This window comes from Myotis yumanensis, unplaced genomic scaffold (genome assembly GCF_028538775.1).
Source record: "Myotis yumanensis isolate MYYU_CA2020_CCGP unplaced genomic scaffold, mMyoYum1.0.hap1 SCAF_14, whole genome shotgun sequence".
Classification (NCBI taxonomy): Eukaryota; Metazoa; Chordata; class Mammalia; order Chiroptera; family Vespertilionidae; genus Myotis; species Myotis yumanensis.
The window spans coordinates 9,106,696-9,127,431 of NW_027223765.1; the positions used below are offsets into that span (position 1 = coordinate 9,106,696).

General features: G+C 39.6%; 1 protein-coding gene across 2 annotated transcripts in view; it reads left to right on the forward strand.

The window, feature by feature from the left end:
- KIF15 (kinesin family member 15) overlaps nt 1-20,736 on the forward strand; it is a 49,300-nt gene that overhangs the window by 4,964 nt on the left and 23,600 nt on the right. For both annotated transcript variants that reach the window (XM_070391064.1, XM_070391065.1), the window contains exons 4-16: nt 66-142; nt 4,181-4,218; nt 6,504-6,601; nt 7,826-8,005; nt 9,272-9,481; nt 10,401-10,526; nt 10,690-10,812; nt 12,892-13,015; nt 13,518-13,594; nt 13,834-14,043; nt 15,132-15,309; nt 18,004-18,145; nt 19,317-19,458. In XM_070391064.1, coding sequence (XP_070247165.1) covers nt 66-142; nt 4,181-4,218; nt 6,504-6,601; nt 7,826-8,005; nt 9,272-9,481; nt 10,401-10,526; nt 10,690-10,812; nt 12,892-13,015; nt 13,518-13,594; nt 13,834-14,043; nt 15,132-15,309; nt 18,004-18,145; nt 19,317-19,458 — 1,725 coding nt within the window. The remainder of the gene's footprint in view (nt 1-65; nt 143-4,180; nt 4,219-6,503; nt 6,602-7,825; nt 8,006-9,271; nt 9,482-10,400; nt 10,527-10,689; nt 10,813-12,891; nt 13,016-13,517; nt 13,595-13,833; nt 14,044-15,131; nt 15,310-18,003; nt 18,146-19,316; nt 19,459-20,736) is intronic.

Sequence of the window (20,736 nt, forward strand, 5' to 3'; positions counted from 1 at the left end):
TGCAGCTTAAGAAAAAGGTTTTTATTTTTATGAAATGTTAACATATTTGGTGCTTACATTTGTAGGAGTCTGTGTTCTCAACTGTGGCCAAAGGCATTGTGGAATCTTGCATGAGCGGGTATAATGGCACCATCTTTGCATAGTAAGTTGCTGACTATTGTACATAAGGATACAAGGGTACAATAACAAGTGCTTCTGTTCATTCCTATGGCTGATGTAACAAATTACTGCTAACTTAGTGGTGAAACAACACAAATGTATTATCTCACAGTTCTGTATGTCAGAAGTCTAGCACAGCTTCACTGAGCTAAAATAAAGGTGTCCGCAGGGCTGTGTTCCTTTCTGGAAGCTCAAGGGGAGAATCCATATTCTTCACTTTACAGGCCACTCACATTACTTGGCTTACAGTTCCCTTTTTCTATCTTCAAAACCAACAACATGCAACTCTGTCTCTTCCTTAGTCACATCACCCTCTAACTAAAGATGAGAAGTTCTCTAATTTTAAGGACTCGTGTGATTAGATTGCCCCACCTGGATAATCAAGGTAGAGGGGATTAAACTCCACCTCCTGGAAGTGAGAGTATCTACTTAGATTATAGCAGGTTCTCAAATAACATCATTTAGTTATAACTTTGGTAAGATACTGTAGGAACTGAACTCTTGTTTATATTGATTAGCTTAGGGTAAAATTGGTTTTGTTATATATCAGTTTCACTTAAAGCAGTGGTCGGCAAACCGCCACATGCGGCTCTTTGGCTCCTTGAGTGTGGCTCTTCCACAAAATACCACGTGCGGGCACACGTACAGTGCGATTGAAACTTCGTGGCCCATGCGCAGAAGTTGGTTTTCGGCCTGGGCGAGTCTATTTTGAAGAAGTGGCATTAGAAGAAGTGGGGGGTGGACATATAGAGAGGATGAACGAAAGGAGATAGACGAAACAAGTATACAAGACGAGTGTGGATGGGAGAGTTGGAAGGGGTTGACCTCAGCGAACGTACCTCAATCAGATTGAGTACGTTTTTAGCAAAGGCCAGCTTAGGAGTACCCTAATTAAGTTAATAACAATGTACCTACCTATATAGTTTAAGTTTAAAAGATTTGGCTCTCAAAAGAAATTTCAATGGTCGTACTGTTGATATTTGGCTCTGTTGACTAATGAGTTTGCCAAACACTGACTTAAAGTCATCGAATCTTTTGACAACATTAGGTGAGGACTTACTGTATTTGCGATTATGTAAGGAAGATTCGTCTTTTCTCCCCCATTTATTTATATATATGGCATGGACGTATGCATATTTATAGTTTGAGTTATAATTCAGCACTACATTTTATTTATCTTTTTGCTCATATTGTTCTAGCTTGGCCATTGGAGCTATTTGAGGTTGGTTTCTATGTCTCATTGAGATGTCACATCCTTTTGGGTTTTTTAGCAGTTGCCTACTTTCTGGTGCTACAAGAGGCTCTTGGCTCATCTTGTATTTTTCCTGTCCTAGGCCTAGGATCAGCCATTTCGCCAACGTGCCCTGATTCCTTTTCCTGGAGAGTGGTATTTAGAAACTAAGATCTGGCACTAGGTGTGTTTGTTGCTACTGGAATATCATTGCCTCTAGGCCTTCTCAGACAGAACTAGGTAATATATATACTAAGTTATGTATATACATACGTATCTATAGTTGTTTCTTTACCTATCCGTTTCCATCTATATTAAGCTAAACAGTAGTTCGTACTGATGTCTCTGACTCTAATCCAGGGTTTAGAATTCACATGGGTTCATTCTAGAATCCAGTGAATCCACAGGACTCATTCTGTTCTCTCTTGTTTATCTGTAACTGCCCTTGCTGACAGTGAGAAACCTGGCTCCCACCTTCTTTCATCCATTTATTGATTTGATCAACTCCAGTACACATGGAAAGCAGTTTCAGAATTGTTAGCCTGTATCGCTGTGAAAAATTTACTGAGTATAAAGGTTATGTATAGATTCTTGTATTTTTTAAAAATATATTTTTATTGACTTCAGAGAAGAAGGGAAACAGGGGGGAGAGACATCTATCTGGTTGATGTGTTTTGCTTGTTCATTGAGTTTGCATACTTTCAAATTCACTCTTTGTTGTGTACAGTTAGTTGACAGTGTTTTGACGAACGCAGACAATCATGTATTTACACCCAGTACTGAGGAGAATAGTTCTCATTCCTTGTCCCTTCTGTAGTCAGCCCCTCTCCCTTCTCACATCCAGGTACTAATATTTTTGCCATTCCTATAGCTTTGGCTTTGTAGAGTGTCATATAAATGGAATCATACAATATGTAACCTTCTGGATTTGGCTTTTTCTTCTTAATAGAATGCATTTAGGTTTCATCTATGTTGTTCTATGCATCAATAGTATATTCCTGTAGGTTTTTTTTTCTGAGAAGTATTTTATTGTATAGATGTACTACAGTTTGTTTATCCAGTTCCCCGCTAAAGGATGTCTCGGTTGCTTCCAGTTTTTAGTAATTATAAATAAAATTGCTATAAATATTTGAATATTGAAGTGATTATTCTGAATTTCTAAATGTTGGCAAGCCTTAAAATATTACTAGAGATTTAATTTTGGAATATAAGCTGGAGGTTCAGAAAGCATTAAGACTACCTTGGCAGTTATACAGGATGAATTTTAGTGTTATTTCAGATTCATTTCTTAAATAGGACTATAACTTGCAGTATAACTATTTTTCTTTTTTTTTATTCTCACCCAAGGATTTTTCCCCCCAATTGATTTTTAGAGAGTGGAAGGGAAGGAGGGGGTGGGAGAGAGAGAGAAACATTGATGTGAGGGAGACGTGTTGATCCGTCTCCTGCACCCACCCCCATTATGGACTAAACCTGCAATCCAGGCATGTGCCTTTTTCAGGAATTGAACCCTCAACCTTCCAGTGCATGGGACTACACTCCAACCAACTGAGCCATACTGTCCAGGGCTAAAATTGTGTGTGTTTTTTTAAAGATATATTTTTATTGATTTTAGAGAGGAAGGGAGAGAGACAGACAGAAACATCAATGACGCCGAAACCGGTTTGGCTCAGTGGATAGAGCGTCGGCCTGCGGACTGAAGGGTCCCAGGTTCGATTCCGGTCAAGGGCATGTACCTTGGTTGCGGGCACATCCCCAGTGGGAGATGTGCAGGAGGCAGCTGATCGATGTTTCTCTCTCATCGATGTTTCTAACTCTCTATCTCTCTCCCTTCCTCTCTGTAAAAAATCAATAAAATATATTTAAAAAAAAAAGAAACATCAATGACGAGAGAGAATCTTTTTTTTTAGATATATTTTATTGATTTTTTTTTTTTTTTTTTTTTACAGAGAGGAAGGGAGAGGGATAGAGAGTTAGAAACATCGATGAGAGAGAAACATCAATCAGCTGCCTCCTGCACACCCCCTACTGGGGATGTGCCCGCAACCAAGGTACATGCCCTTGACCGGAATCGAACCTGGACCCTTCAGTCCGCAGGCCGATGCTCTATCCACTGAGCCAAACTAGTTAGGGCGAGAGAGAATCTTTGATTGACTGCCTCCTGCACATCTCACACTGGGGATTGAGTGTGCAACCCGGGCATGTGCCTCAACAAAATTGAACTGTGGCTTCCTGGTTCAAAGCTTGACTCTCAACCACTGAGCCATGCCAGCCAGGCAAAATTGCTTTATTTTTAAATGAAACATTTCAGTATCTTAAAGGAAGAATTTAGGAAAGGAACTACTGCATTATTTAAAACAGCAAAAATTGGAAACAGAAATCCAGTTTGTTCTGGTTAAATAAGTTGTGATACATTGAAGAATACTAATATTATACAGCTAAAAAACATGAAGTAGATCTCTACTGACTCAGGGAAATATCTGAGGTAAAATTTAGGCGGGGAGGAACAGGTTGCAGAGCAGCCTTTAGAACTTCATTCCAATTTTGAAAATAAAAACTACATGAAAGCTCTGATGGCTGTTTTGTATAAGCCAGACGCAATTACCAGACAACAGTGGTTAGCTCTTAGTGGTAAAATAGAGGAGGAAGAAAATGGGTCATTCACATTTACCTAAAGTAATTCAAAATAAGAAAGAAAATCAGCTCTTTATGGGAAAATTCATATACTACTTTAATAGGAAGGTGGTCTAAATTTCATGTGTAAAATAATGTCTAACATTCCTTTTACAGTGGACAGACTGGCTCAGGGAAAACGTTTACTATGATGGGTAAGTAAATTAGTTAACATTTGCTGGCTTAGTCTACTCCTTCTGTGATGGAAACATCTAGCACATTTTTGGGAAAGCATAATCTCTATACATACATGATGTTGACCTCATAAAATTAGGGTTATTTCCCAGGCTTCTGTCAGATTGGTGTTCCCATGAAAGCAAAGTCAATGTTTATGGCTCTATTCCCAGCTCAATGCCTAGCACAAGTAAGTGCTTATAAACCATCTTTAAATTGGGTTTAATGATGTTCCATATTTATATACCTGTATAACCACTACCTAGATCCATATTCCTATTCAGCAGCTATCCCCACCCCATTCCCTAAAATATGTACTCTATTACTCAGACTTCTGTCATCATTAGTTTTGCTTGTTTTGGAACTTTTACAAATGAAACTTTACTGTATGCACTCTTTTATGTCTGGCTTCTTTCAGCATCGTTTCAAGCAATCCCCAGTGTGGGGCGTGCAGAAGGCAGCTGATAGGTGATTCTCTCTCATCATTGATGTTTCTGTTTCTCTTTCCCTCTCCCTTCCTCTCTAAAATCAATCAATACACACACACACACACACACACACATATATATATTTAAAAGTATGCTGAATATCTTTATGTTATTTCACAGTAAAATGTTATAATGTTACCTGCACACTCTAATATTATTTGTCCTCTGTGTTCATTTACTTGCATTTTTCTGCCTCTATGATATGTATTTGTAAGGTACACTTTACAAGGACTGTTTCAAATATTCCAGTTGTAGCACACCAAGATAATGATACTATTAAAAGTTTTTTCTGTATCTTTCTTGCATATACCAGCCTTTTGTTAGTTCTTTTGGTCCCTAAGGCATATAAACTAATATTTATCAAAAGTTCTAGATCTTTTCTAGCTACGTTTTTTCCCCCCGGTATATACTAGTATAGCTATAGCTTGAATTAGTATTCTGTAAAGTCCTGCTATTTACATATCCACTCACATCTCCCTCTTTCCCCAATGTTAACAGCATAGAGAGGAGTACTCTGCATTTTTCTGACTTCATAGAAATCTTTTGAAATATTTCTACAGTATCTTTCTTACCAGCTGGGCTTTTACTGCCCAATTTAAAAAATACCAGCTAGCCTGATTGGCGTGGCTTAATGGTTGAGTGTCGACCTATGAACCAGGAGGTCATGGTTCAATTCCAGGTCAGGGCACATGCTCCGGTTGTGGGCTCAATCCCCAGTCGGGGTGTGCAGGAGGCAGACTATAAATGAGTCTCTCTCATCACTGATGTTTTACTTCTCCCTCTCTCTTCCTCTCTGAAGTCAGTAAAAATATATATATATATATATATATATATATTTTTTTTTTTTTTTAAATATATTTTATTGATTTTTTACAGAGAGGAAGGGAGAGAGATAGAGAGTTAGAAACATCGATGAGAGAGAAACATCGATTGAGCTGCCTCCTGCACACCTCCCACTGGGGATGTGCCCGCAACCCAGGTACCCTTGACCGGAATCGAACCTGGGACCTTTCAGTCCACAGGCTGATGCTCTATCCACTGAGCCAAACCGGTTTCGGCAAGTAAAAATATATTTTAAAAAATACCAGCTAGCCGAAACCGGTTTGGCTCAGTGGATAGAGCGTCGGCCTGCGGACTGAAGGGTCCCAGGTTCGATTCCGGTCAAGGGCATGTACCTTGGTTGCGGGCACATCCCCAGTGGGAGATGTGCAGGAGGCAGCTGATCGATGTTTCTCTCTCATCGATGTTTCTAACTCTCTATCTCTCTCCCTTCCTCTCTGTAAAAAATCAATAAAATATATTTTAAAAAAATACCAGCTAATGCGAATTTTTAGTAATAGCAGTTGAGATAGTTAATGCTATTATTATCCCCATTTTATAGTTAACTCTGAAAGGAGGAATAATTAGTCTATGAGCCTATGGCTAATGTATGTAGGTCAGCTCATGAGACCCAATGTTATTTGTAACATGTAAAGTACATTTGTTTGGTATTTCTGCTAATTTTGGTACCTTTCAGGAATGAAAATTATAAGCTTGGTATTTAGATGGTTTTTTTAATTCATTAGACAACTATTTTTTAAACTTGGTTAGTAGTTATTGTGGGCCTTTCCTACAGTCCCATTGACAGGTTTTATTGCTCGATCTCTCACAGGCCTGAATTTTAATTGATTATATAATGTGTCATCTTATTTCTGTGTAAATTGCATTTGTGTTGTCATTTTGAAGAACTCTTACAATATGAACAAAAATGAACAGCTATGTATTTTTCCATTTTTTAGGACCATCTGAATCTGATAATTTTTCTCATAACCTGAGAGGAGTAATCCCACGAAGTTTTGAATATTTGTTTTCCTTAATTGATCGTGAAAAAGATAAGGTAAAACACTGTAATAATAAAGCAATTCTATTTTGAGAAGTTAGCTTCTAGTCATGATACATGGAGGTGGCTGTATTTCACAATTTGTACAGGTAGTGTGGTATTAAAAACTGTTGATTCTTAAGATAAAATTAAGAATTCTGAGTTTTATTTTTAAAAGTTTTAAAATATATTTTATTGATTTTTTTACAGAGAGGAAGGGAGAAGGAGAGGGATAGGAGTTAGAAACATCGATGAGAGAGAAACGATTCAGCTGCTTCCTGCATACTCCCTACTGGGGATATGCCTGCAAACAAGGTACATGCCCTTGACCGGAATCGAACCTGGGACCCTTCAGTCCGCAGGCCGACGCTCTATCCACTGAGTCAAACTGGTCAAAAGTTTTTACTTTATTGGATGTGGGCTTCCCTCTTCCATTGGCTCCCAGGTTGGGCCATTCTCACGATGTGTTCTTTAGCTTGGTGATTTCCAGGCTTAACAGCCATTAGTATTCTATGTTTTAAGGAGGCTGATATGTAACATTGCTTTGCCATTTATTTCTTTGCGGAAACTGTTCCTAGCCACTGCAGTTAGACACACACATTGCATGTCAGCAAAATGTTTAGTGCTGTGCATTTCGGTGGTTGAAAATTCTATAGAGAGACTTTTAAAATATTTTTTGTCTTTTAAAGTATATAACACTTGCTTCAAGTAAAACTTTGTGAGGAAGTCCAATATATAAGACAGATAAAAGTGAAATTGCCGCCCTAGCCGATTTGGCTCAGTGAGTAGAGTGTTGATCTGCGGACTGAAGGGTCCCGGGTTCAATTCCAGCTAAGGGCACATGCCTGGGTGTGGGGCATGTAGGAGGCAGCCAGTCAATGATTCTATCTCATCACTGATAGTTCTATCTTTCTCTCCCTCTCCCTTCCTCTCTGAAATCAATAAAAATATATTTTTAAAAAATGAAATTGCCCAACTGGACTGCTCAATTCCAACTCCCTGTCTTGATTCTCAGCACCTCTGGAAGGGCTCTTGGGACCACAGCGATGCTGCTGTAAATATAGTGATATGTTGAAACTAGTTACCTAGGTTTTTTAAAGCTGACTCTTAGGTATTTTTTATGATGTAAAGGATAAGATTGTAGAAATTTTACACTTGTGAAGCAAGTGAAAGATGAATGAACATGAAAGATAGGGATGAATGCATAAAAATAGTCTATCTAAACCAGGCTTCTCTTTACAGGCTGGAGCTGGGAAGAGTTTCCTTTGTAAGTGTTCCTTTATTGAAATCTATAATGAGCAGATCTATGACCTACTGGACTCTGCGTCGGCTGGACTGTACTTAAGGGAGCACATCAAGAAGGGCGTCTTCGTTGTTGGTGCGGTGGAGCAGGTGGTGACCTCCGCGGCTGGAGCCTATCAGGTATCCGGCCTTGAACTTTGTGATCCTTGGACACCATAGCATGCTGTGAAATGCGCCTTGATCTCAACAAAAGCAAGAATTGAGCTACTAGAAATATTTTGAAGAGGCATAACAGAATGTTCATGAGAGGAAAAGAAAACAACATGACAGTGTTTTATACTCCCCTTAGTTAAAATAGAACTTTGCGACTTTTGATTTTGCACTATTTTAGTGCTATTCATTCTAACCAGGCACTCCTGAAACCATACTGGATGACCTGGGGAGATTTCATAGAGTCTGTATTTCTTTAGTGGTTCCTCCTGGGAGTTGCTCCTTTGAGGAGCTACTGGGATCTCTGCTCTCTAAGTCAGCTGTACATATTATGACCTTACTACTAAAAATATAGTTCTCAGACTGTGAGTATCACCTGGGAGCTTGTTACAAGAATCCAAGGCTCTACCTCACACCTATGAAATCAGAATCTGAGTCTTAACAAGATCCCCAAGTGATTAGTATGCATATTACAGATGGAGATGTTCTGCCTTATGGGGTAAGACCCATAATCCCATTTTACAAATAGGGCATTGAGCTGTGAGAAGGTTGGACTGGCTCCATGCCACACAACTAGTGAGTAATAGAACCAAGGATTGACCTCATGTTCATCTGATTCCAGAGTCTCAGACTGAACCTTCATGTCCTCCTTGCCATAGGGAATAGGAAGAAAGAACAAATACTTGGTGGACCCAACGAGCTCACAAAGCGGGGCATGAAGGTCAATTTGAGGTTCATCTTGTCTAACTTTCTCATAGTCTAGGGAAAGGAAGGCTTCAGAAGGATTTTGTGATTTGTTAATGCAAATAAAGATTGGCAAAACCAGTTCTAGATCCTGTGCCTCTGATTCCATTTGTTCTCTTTCCATAACACAGAGGGGACAAAAAGGAAAATACCTTGTGTATATTCCTTGATGGACCAGTGTTTTTTCTCACTACTTTTTAAAAAAATATATTTTATTGATTTTTTACAGAGAGGCAGGGAGAGGGATAGAGAGCTAGAAACATCGATGAGAGAGAAACATCGATCAGCTGCCTCCTGCACGCCCCCCAGTGGGGATGTGCCCGCAACCAAGGTACATGCCCTTGACCGGAATCGAACTCGGGACCCTTGAGTCCGCAGGCCGATGCTCTATCCACTGAGCCAAACCGGTTCGGCTCTCACTACTTTTTATTGTTTTTCTATTGATGTTAGTGACCACTTGGAAGTTGTGATGATCTGTTTCCTTTTGCCCAGGTGTTGTCTGGAGGATGGAGAAACAGGCGTGTGGCCTCGACATCAATGAATAGAGAATCCTCGAGGTCTCATGCAGTCTTCACGATTACAGTAGAGTCAATGGAGAAAAGCAGTGAGACAGTAAATATACGAACCTCCCTTCTCAATATGGTGGATTTAGCAGGATCTGAAAGGCAAAGAGACACCCATGCAGAAGGGATGAGGTTGAAGGTAAGAATGGAATTGTGGTCTTCAGTTGAACTTGTGTGTGAATTCTTATAGATATCAATACCCAGCTAAGTGTTGTGAGGAATACAAAGGAATAAGAAGTTGTGAAAGATATAGACATTTTTGCTGTAGGACAGTAAACATACGTGGGATGGGTTTGTCAGCAGCAAGGGTATTTGAATTCATCCAGGAGGGATTATATAGTACAAGTGGCCGCAGGGGTCAGAGGAAGCAGGGTGTGGCATGGACTCCTTAGAGGAAGCATGGGAAAGAAGTAGCTCATGAGTTGTGTTCTCAGAGTGGTCTGGATCTGGACAGGGAGAAAGGAACAGGGATACATGCCACACTGGGGGACATCTTCAAGGTTATTGTGGACACAGAGTGATTTGGCATTTCAGCATAGGTCAATGGATGGGTTGGGTTGGCGGTTTAAGGTGGCATAGCCATAGATCGTTGAGGATGAGTACCTGGCCAACTTTACTCTCAGCTCTCCAAACACTGAGAAAAATTTTGAGTGATTTCATGCAGAAAGCCTGATCTGTAAAAGTGTTCTGGAACTGCCAAGTTCATAAGGAGAAAGAGGAACTATACTGTTCATAATTCAGGGGTTCAGGACCTAGGTCTAGGCCAAGTATTTAGCCTTCCCTACAGATTAATTTAAAACCATTACAGTGATAAGGTGGCATTGATTGTTTTTCCTTCACATGATTTTTGTGTTTGAATACTAAAATCGCTGTGTGTGTCAAATAGGAAAAGGTTAGCGGATAGTTGAGGACATCTTTTTGCTGAAAAGTTAAGTTATCCTTAATGTTCCTGACTTGCCTTTCCATTCAAAATTGTCACCCTGCTGGTATATTTTAATTCAAAATACTAAAAAGAAACTAGTGCACCTAAACTTTTGTCCTTTTCCCTGGTGCCTTAGGAAGCCGGTAACATAAACCGATCATTGAGCTGCCTGGGCCAAGTGATTACAGCCCTTGTGGATGTGGGAAATGGAAAACAGAGGCATATTTGCTACAGAGATTCCAAGCTCACCTTCTTACTCCGGGTAAAGTACATCATTGGGCTCCTGGGCGCTTCTTTTGGTTATGCCCACTATGGCTGATAGTTGGATATTTTCTCAGCCTTGGTGGTAAGAGTGTACATTTTCTTTGCTTAAAAAGTCTTATTGTTTCTCCCCTGAAAATGTGTACATTCATATCATTAAACAGGATTCCCTTGGAGGTAATGCCAAGACAGCCATCATCGCAAATGTTCATCCTGGATCCAGGTGTTTTGGGGAAACCCTATCAACGCTGAATTTTGCTCAAAGGGCCAAGCTGATTAAAAATAAGGTAAAATGCTGAGTACAATGAGGTAAATTAGAAAAATACTTATGCTGCAGTATCTCACTTTTGTAGCTTTTTATGTCACTGTGAAAGATTTCTACTTCATCTTTCCTAGCCTTCTGTACTGCTCATGTAACTTGAGACCTAGATTGGGTCTTATGGTTGTTATTGTTTGCCTAGTTTTTTATTAAGGGAAGGCAACGTTTTACCTTTGTCTTTAGGATTGGAGACTGAATTTATGTACCTAAACCCTGCTAGCAGAGCTGTGTGTGTTGGTGGGTGGTGATACGGATTCACCCTGAAAATAATTTGATGATGTTGACAAACCTTGTTTTTCACTTTGCCTATAACTGCAAGGATTCTCCATTTTTTCTTTTATACAAGAAGCTCCCTTCATGTTCAGGTACACTGTGGTCAGAAACTCCTGTAAAGGACCAGGTAGTAAACATTTAGCCTTCCTGGACTGTGTGGTCTCTGTCCCAACTGCTGACCTCTGCCTTGGTTAGAGAAAGCAGCCATAGATAGTATGTCAGCACATGGGCCTGGCTGTGCTCCACTAAACTTCCCACAACAGGCAGCAGACTGCATGTGGCCCCAGTCCTGGTACAGACTGTCAAAAGACCAAGGATTCCCCGCTCAGTTGGAGAGGTGGGAGACCTCTTTGGTCCCAAAGGAAAGAATTGTAGTGCCTGAAGTTGGAAGATTAATTTCTTCTGTCTTTCAAAGGAGAAATTGATCATTCTTATCCCCAAAGAAGACTCCCTGAGTATCTATCTTATCATTGTAAGAATGTTTGCCTCTTTCCCTGGGTAAGTCAGGAGAGTGTAGTCATTCATTCATTCATTCATTCATTATATTGGATTATGACCCCCTGGCAGGGTATCTGTAATATGAGGAGAAAAAATCATTAGAGCTTCCTGACCCTAGAACCTCTTGGGACTTACTAGAAGTTTTAAGAGAGTAGAGAACCACAGGAGTAATTAGAATTATGAGGTCACTGATGTAACAATGATGTCAGAATATACAGGAGTGCCTTATAATGAGCTGGCCTTAAGAAACAGAAGCAACTAAGAATGGCTTCTTAACACATGAAACAACAAAACCAGGAGCCTTACAGTAGTCACTCTCAATGGTAAATCGCTGCAGAGCAGTAGCTGGGATATTTGGGACTGGTTTAAGGGTGAGCTAGTCAGATCTTTTCCCTGGGGCTTTTCCCTCACTGGAGAATTGGGTATTTCACAATTGGATCCCTTTTATCTGGTTGGTACTCAACTATTGGTTCATGTCATCACCCTGTAGGCCTTTTCAACTTCTTAGATGTGTTCTTTAAGACATTTTCTTTAAGAAAATGTCTTAAAGATTTATTTCTTTAAAAGAGCATTAAGTATGGTAGTAAAACAGAAATGGAGCTGTAACACTAATCCTTCTTTTTAGGAGGAATTGTTAGGAAATACAGGATTGGATTCCTTTGGCGAGGGTGGTTTCTGCCAAGCCGATGGTGCTCAGGCCAGCCCTGCAGTCATCATACCCTATAGCGTGCCATGACAGAGGGATGATTATAGCCATCACAGAGTTGGCTCTTCTCCATGGGGCAGGATGGTCCATCCCAGGTCTTTGTGGAGCTCAGAGCTGGCTCCTGCTCGCTCCCGCCTCCTCAGCAGCACTAAGGATGTCCGACTGCAGCTTAGGTCTGGGGTTTATTTACCTTCTATAATTGAAACTTTGTTGCTTTGAGTGGAGCTCAGAGCCGGCCGGGAAGCTTGGCTTCCTCCATCACTGGAGACCAAGCCTCCTGCTCGCTTCAGCTCCGTGGCTGCCGGCTGCCATCTTGGTTGGGGGTCCCCACTGGGGTGCCTGGCCAGCCTGGGTGAGGAGCTGATGGCTGTTTGCAGGTTGATTTTAGAGGGGGAGAGAGAAACATTGACTTGTTTCTTATTTATGCTTTCATTGGTTGATTCTTATATGTGCCCTGATGGAGCATCAAACTGGCAACCTTGGTGTATCGGGAAAACACTCTAACCAACAGAGCTACCTGGCCAGGGCCACAAAATGTTCTTTTAATGCTTTCAAAACATTCTTGAACAGGCAGTGGTAAATGAGGACACCCAAGGCAATGTGAGCCAGCTCCAAGCTGAAGTGAAGAGGCTCAAAGAACAGCTGGCCCAGCTCACTGTAGGGCAGATACTACCAGAAGGCTTTCTGACCAGAGGTAAGATGGCAAGTGTTCTTCATCCTGAGGAAGGAAGACCATGTGTGGACATTAGTGTTGGAACCCCCCAATGACAGGCACAACACAATAAGGCTTCCCAAACTTTTCCCCAAGTATCTGTTTACTTCACCTACATAGGAACATGGTACTTTGTCTATAACCAGAGACCAATTCCATAGGTACTGAGTTCTGTGAGATATGTGGGAAGGGGGAGTAGAAGTAATTTTGAATATTAAAACTGCTAAAAAGACACTAATAAATTTCATTTTGATCATATGTTATCTATATATGTTTACTAAATTGAGTGAGAGAGGCTTTTCTTCAAAGAATTGCTAATACGTGGACTGGGTTAATTTAAAATCCGTGATCTGTTGGTACTAGTTTGATTCTTTTAGATTAATTGAGAGCAGGCAGGCAAAGGCCGTTTTAGCTCATCTCTTGGTCATAAAATGTGAAAGATAAACATTTTTCCCCTTTCCCTTTTTCACTGGATCAACTACAGAGAAAGATGAGACTGATTACATGAAGTATTTCAAAGAGGCAATGTTGTTCTTTAAGAAGTCTGAACAGGAGAAGAAGGTAGGAAACTGAATTTGTATAAAGGGGTGGGGGGGATGCAAGATACTTTAGGCTTTACTATGTGGTTGGTGCCTTTCTGAATGGAGTAAATGCTGACAGGAAATAAAAAAAGGAAGGCTGTGAAAAATCTAATTTTGCCTTTGAGATTAAATGGGAATTTAATGTTTGTTTCTTAGTTTGTGAAAATGTAGGGAAGGTGAATTACTTTTCATGTTTAACCAAATTATGAATTTCTTAAGTTTCTGGTAGAAAAAGTTACCCAGTTAGAAGACCTCACCCTCAAAAAAGAGAAATTTATTCAATCTAATAAGATGATTGTGAAATTCCGAGAGGATCAAATAATGCGCCTGGAGAAGCTCCACAAGGAAGGGCGGGGAAGTTTTCTGCCGGAGGAGCAGGATCGTTTGCTGTCGGAATTAAGGGATGAGATTCAGACTCTGCGAGAACAAGTGAGTCATGACCTTTGCAGTATTTCTAAATGTAAAAGAAGTCCAAGGCAAATAAAAATTTGTCACCACATTCTTGTAACACAGTGGAGTTGTTTTAAATGAATTAACCTGACAGTATGATTGCACAATCCCCGACCCCTTTGTCCCCCATTTTCTAAAATAATAAAACTGAAGGGAAAAGCTCTTGAACCAGCAGGTCAAGCCAAGTTCGCCCCAGTGGGCACTGGTGGTTATCTGAAGCAGTAGTCTCTCCTTTAAAGTTTCTTTTGTTTTTGGTTTTCCTTTTGCCTGGGAAGGATGGGTAATTAATACAGGCACATCTTTAAAAATCAAAGATAATTGGTTTTCAGCTTTATGTATCTTTCCAGAGGTTTTATGCACATTCAAACTAATACGGATATTTTTACTTTTTTTGTGTGTGTGTGAAAAATGCAGCTTACCATACACACTTTTCTGCATCTTCCCTTTTTCACATAGTGTATCTTGAAGGTCACTCAGTCCTGGTCAGTAGTTTCCTTATTCTTTGCTTTGTGTAATTAATATAAATAGGCTCCTTTGCATGAAAAGTTTGCTGCAATGTACACCCTATGCTTATTCCCTAGGGCCCTAGGTGAAAATTTCAAGGGTGCAGACCTAAACCTAGAACACAGAGTTGTAGGACGTGCACATATTCACTCTGAGGTCACAAGTGCCACATTGCTTTCCATGGTAGTCGCAGCAGGCTACCACCAGCAGTTCATAATGTTTTCTAACAGGTTTTCAGAAAGACTTGTTCATTAAGGACATGTTTGTGCATATATATAAGTCTATAATCCTTTATTTATTTATATATATATATATATATATATATATATATATATATTTATTTTTTTTTTAATTGATTTCAGAGAGGGAGGGAGAGAGAGAAACATCAATGATGAGAGAATCATTGATTGGCTGCCTCTCGCATGCCACCCACTGAGGACCGAGCCCACAACCTGGGCATGTGCCCTTGACCTGAATCAAACCTGGGACCCCTCAGTTCGCAGGCTTTATCCACTGAGCCAAACCAGCTAGGACTAAGTCTGAAATCCTTCTGTGTCATACAGATAGAGCACCACCCCAGAGTTGCCAAATATGCTATGGAAAATCACTCCCTCAGGGAGGAGAACAGAAGACTGAGATTATCAGAGTCTGTGAAAAGAGCCCAAGAGGTGGATGCGCAGACCATTGCAAAGCTAGAGAAAGCTTTCCTTCAAGTATCTGGCACAGAGAAAAACGACAAAAGTAAGAAGTGATTGTTGTATACATGCCTTGTTGGGGCGGGTGGCTGTTTTAAAGGCCTTTTATATTGCCTTTAGACCTGGTATGCTAATTTCTTATATATATACTTTTTCTTTTATGTTAATCAAAAGTCATGTTCTATCCTTTTTTCTCAAAAATCACAGAGTAGTAAATAATGTAGGCTAGTAGATGTAGCAAGGAACTACCCATTATATATATTTGTTTTTGTTCTTAATTTATTGATTGATTTGGGAGAGAGGGGGAGATAAACATCAATTTGTTGTTCCACTTTTTTATGCATTGATTGGTCGATTCTTGTATGTGCCCTGACCAGGTATCAAATCCACAACTTTGGCCTATGGCAGTGATGGCGAACCTATGACACACGTGTCAGAGGTGACACGCGAACTCATTTTTTTGGTTGATTTTTCTTTGTTAAATGGCATTTAAATATATAAAATAAATATCAAAAATATAAATCTTTGTTTTACTATGGTTACAAATATCAAAAAATTTCTATATGTGACATGGCACCAGAGTTAAGTTAGGGTTTTTCAAAATGCTGACACACCGAGCTCAAAAGGTTCGCCATCACTGGCCTATGGGGACAATGCTCTAACCAACTGAGCTACCCAGCCAGGGCAATAGATATCTTTGTTTTGTCTATAAAAAATTGATTGGGTATTACATTTAATTTTTATGAAATAGAACTTTCCTGTTTTAAGTATTTGAAATGACAAATGTTTAAGCACAACATGAATTAGTATAGAATTGAAATGTTTACCCACCTGATTACGGTCTGTATGGTGAGAGATGTTGGCATGATCAGACTCATCAGAGAGTTTTTGTCTTGATGTCATGGTTGCTGGTCATGCTTGCTAGTGTACACTCTGTTAGTTATATGTTATTCCCACAAGTTTACGTATTTTTATTTTATTTTTTTAAATCCTCACCCGAGGATATTTTTCCATTGATTTTAGAGAAAGTGGAAGTGAGAGGGAAAGACAGAGAAAAATATTGATGTGAGAGACATTGATGGGTTACCTCTTGCATGCACCCTGACCAGGGCCCTGGCCAGGGAGGAGCCTGCAACCGAGGTACATGCCTTTAAATGGAATCGAACCCAGGACCCTTCGGTCCACAGACTGATGCTCTATCCACTGAGCAAAACCAGCCAGGGCTATTTTTATTTTTTTTAATTAAATGTTTTTATTGATTTCAGAGAGGAAGGGAAAGAGAAAGAGAGATAGAAACATCAATGATGAGAGAATAATTGATCAGCTGCCTCTTGCACGCTTCACACTGGGGATTGAGCCCAAAACCCGGGCATGTGCCCTGATGCTGAATCGAACCATGACCTCCTGGTTCATAGGTTGACACTCAACCACTGAGCCATACTGGCCGGGCAGCCACAAGTTTTTAAAAAAATATGTCTGCTTTTTTAAAATTATATTTTAGAGAGAGGGGAAGGAAGGGATAGAGAGATAGAAGCATCGACGATGAGAGAGAAACATTGATCGGCTGCCTCCTGCACACTGCCCACTGGGGATCAAGCCCGCTACCTGGGCATGTGTCCTGACCAGGAATCAAACCGGTAACCTCTTGGTTCATGGGTCAACACTCAACCGCTGAGCCATCCTGGCTGGGCTAGTTCCACAAGTTTACTTTTACTTTTGTGATGGTGCTTTACTTAGCACTAAATCTAACTTACAGGCTTGGCAGCTATTGGTACTCATGCTCTGGGATTTTGTAGGAAGGTCTGTGGTTGCTCCATTTTTAAAGTGAATATTTTTATGGTCTTTTATCATACCCTGTCTCAGTCTTTGTTTCTGTTTAGGTTGAAATTGAGAACGTTTTGATTGTATTAATTCTGCACTCATAAAGAAGCGTGTTTGCTTTTTTTCCAAAATGTCCTTTTCCAAGCCTTCTTCTGTTCTGTTTATGACTTCATAAAAGAATAAAATTCTCAGTATTTGGGTATGGAGAAACTAAGATTCTAGATGCAAAGTTAAAAATCGGGTTTTCTATATTGTTTCATCTACTTCTCTCTATAATGCTCTGTATTTTGTTGGCCATTTTGACCTCAGTCATACTGTGACTTAGTACCCGTGAAAGATAATAATGGTAATTTCTGGACCCCACCATCTTCAAAACAGACACCACTGTCTAGAGAACTGTTACATGATATTTCACCACTGAAACCCAGCGGGACTCGTCAACATATCCAGTCTTCTAAGTAATCCCTGGAAATTAACCTTTTCTTTCTGGTTGGTGATACCAAGTTCTTTCAACTTGCTGCCTTTGCTGTTTGTTTCCTTTCCTAAAATTCATTGACTGTTAACATTAGCTGCTAGTACTAATTCCTGCCAGACTCACCAGCGACGTTTCTCCCTTCAGCATTGTGTGTGTTGTGCTTCAGTCATTGCTGGCTCTGCTCCTAAGGTGTTGTCTTAAAGCTGCCCCGTCGCATCCTGTGGCTTCTCAGCTTCTCAAAAAAACTTCTAATACTCTTTGCCACACTGTGTTGTTTCTTATGTTTCCTGTTGAGTTCTAGGCTCTTGTATTTTAGGGTCCACCTTCCAACCCATTATTTATTTTTTCCTCCTTGTGCTTCAAAATGGATACATGGCAGAGAACTTAGAAAATGTATTCTACTATTTTTGTCTTTCAAAAACCAAGTTGTGCCCTTATTATCAGGTCAGCAAGGATTCTCTCCTAAAGTTGCAAAAGAGCCGTGTTCATTAGCAAACTCTGAGAAGCTCAAAGCACAACTCCTGCAAATGCAGACAGAACTGAACAATTCAAAGCAAGAGTATGAAGAATTCAAAGAACTAACCAGGTAAAGTATAGGTACACGTTCATGCTTAACCTCTTTTCATATCTTTTAGTGTTTATTTGTTTTAGGGTTTGACATTGACCATTTAATTGAGCATTTTACTTCAACAATTCTCATATAGCAACTAACTTGTTTTGACATGAGGGAAAAGGGCTTGTTTCTAAGTTTCGTTTTTACTTGTTTTTTAAATTGAGGTGTAACTGACATAAACTTCCAGCTCTTTAATAATACGTATATTTAGCCCTAACCGGTTTGGCTCAGTGGATAGAGCGTCAGCCTGCGGACTCAAGGGTCCCAGGTTCGATTCCAGTCAAGGGCATGTACCTTGGTTGCAGGCACATCCTCAGTGGGGAGTGTGCAGGAGGCAGCTGATCAATGTTTCCCTCTCCCTTCCTCTCTGTAAAAAATCAATAAAATATAATTTAAAAAATAATATATTTAATGGACTAGATAATATGAATGTTTTAATGTTGAGATGAGTGCCTATTAAACTTACATAGTAAAATGTTTATCATGCCACCACATTTTAATTACTGTTGTTTTAAATTAAATCTGGATTTTGATGTGTTAATATTCTTTCTAGATGCTCTTTGCAAAAAAATTTATATTATAACAGATTAATTCTCTTATAAAATATAAAGAAATTTGAAAAAATAACATCGCATATAGAACCATCATGGACTGTTTGGGGCTTTTCTTTAAAATAGATTTTGCTCTTTTATTTATTTTTTCAAAGATGTTTTCATTGATTTTTAGAGAGAATGGAAGGGAGAGGGAGAGAGAAACATCTATGTGAGGGTGAAACAATATTGATCAGCTGCCTCCTGCATGCCCCCTATCTATTGGGGATTGACCCCACAACCTAAAAAACCGGCCGTTGAAGTAAGAACTTTTCATTGCACAGGATAATGACACACAATTAACTGAGCCACTCCGGCCAGGGCTGTTTGGGCTTTTGAATTGGAGCTCTGCCATTTACTAATTGAACACCTTAAACAGTAATCAATCTCTGAGCTGTATTTCAACCAATTGGAAAATGAGGGTAATAATCTAAGAATATCTCTGATTTAAAGAGATAGCAATAAAGTTATGTGAGAGTATAAACTATAAAGTACTCTACAAATGTATGACATTACTTATTGCCTAAAATGCTCAATTTTATAATATCTATTAGGAGAAGGCAGCTAGAATTAGAGTCAGAGCTTCAGTCTTTGCAAAAAGCGAACCTTAATCTCGAAAACCTTTTGGAAGCAACAAAAGCCTGCAAGCGGCAAGAAGTTTCTCAGCTAAATAAAATTCATGCTGAAACCCTGAAGGTAGGTCATCTGAAGCAATGCTTCAGCCTTCAATCCTGCTGTCTCACTTTGTTAGTAACGGCGTTGGCACAGATTATCTCCAGGTACAGACAGAATCCCTTGCAGGCAGTGGACCCAGTGTTCTGATGGAGGGTGGTGAGGAAAGAATGCACCATGGAGTGACACCTGGGTTCAGATTCTCATCTCACTGCCCTCACTCCCAAGAAACCCCAAAACAAACGAATGAACAAAAAGGAAAGTTCTTTTTTTGGGTTTCCTAACTTAATTGCTTTTTAGGTTTTTTAGAGCATTAAATGAGATAATAAAGGGCCAGTCTGGTAGATCTTAGTAAATGGCAGCTATTGCTATAATGTAACATGTGCTCAAAGCTTGCAGAATAGAAATCACAAAGACAAAGACCACAAAGGATCCGGGATAACAATGTGGAAAACCAGGAAACCGGAAGAGGTTTTCCCCTTAATAACCATAGCCTTCATTTAAAAAAGAAAAACTGAGATGGAGGAGCAAGAAAACATGAAGGAAGCAAAAGGTTAAGAAGGTGCTGCTAATGTTGATTTTAGCTTTTTGTGCCAAATTCTCTTAAGATTAAAAACAACAACAACAACTTTCCTTATACATCCTACACTTGATAATAAATAGATGTGTATCTATTGCTGTCTTTAGCAGTGATGTTTTTTGTGTCATTTCATAAGAAACTGCTTTTAAAAGTTATTTTATTCATTTGTTTGAATAGGTAATTCACATGACTGGAATTTTTTTTTTTAATATATTTTATTGATTTTTTTACAGAGAGGAAGGGAGAGAGATAGAGAGTTAGAAACATTGATGAGAGAGAAACATCAATCAGCTGCCTCCTGCACACTCCCCACTGGGGATGTGCCTGCAACCCAGGTACATGCCCCTGACCGGAATCTAACCTGGGACCTTTCAGTCCGCAGGCCGACGCTCTATCCACTGAGCCAAACCGGTTTCGGCTGACTGGAATTTTAAAGGTACAAAGAGTATACAGTGACGAGTCTCTTGCCGTCTGCTGTCCTTCCTCTACAAATGTATGACATTACTTATTACCTGAAGCCCTCTTTGGAGGCAATCAATGTCACCAAGTCTGCTTTTTGTTTTCTTTCTTTTTCATATTTTATACAAGCAGCATATAATACACAACACTCTACTTTGATTTTTTGTAACATAATGATACTTTAGAGTTTGTCCCATATCTGAAGGGGAAAAAATAATTTTCTTTTTTGTTTTTGTTTGTTTTGGTGTTTGTTTTGGCAGCTG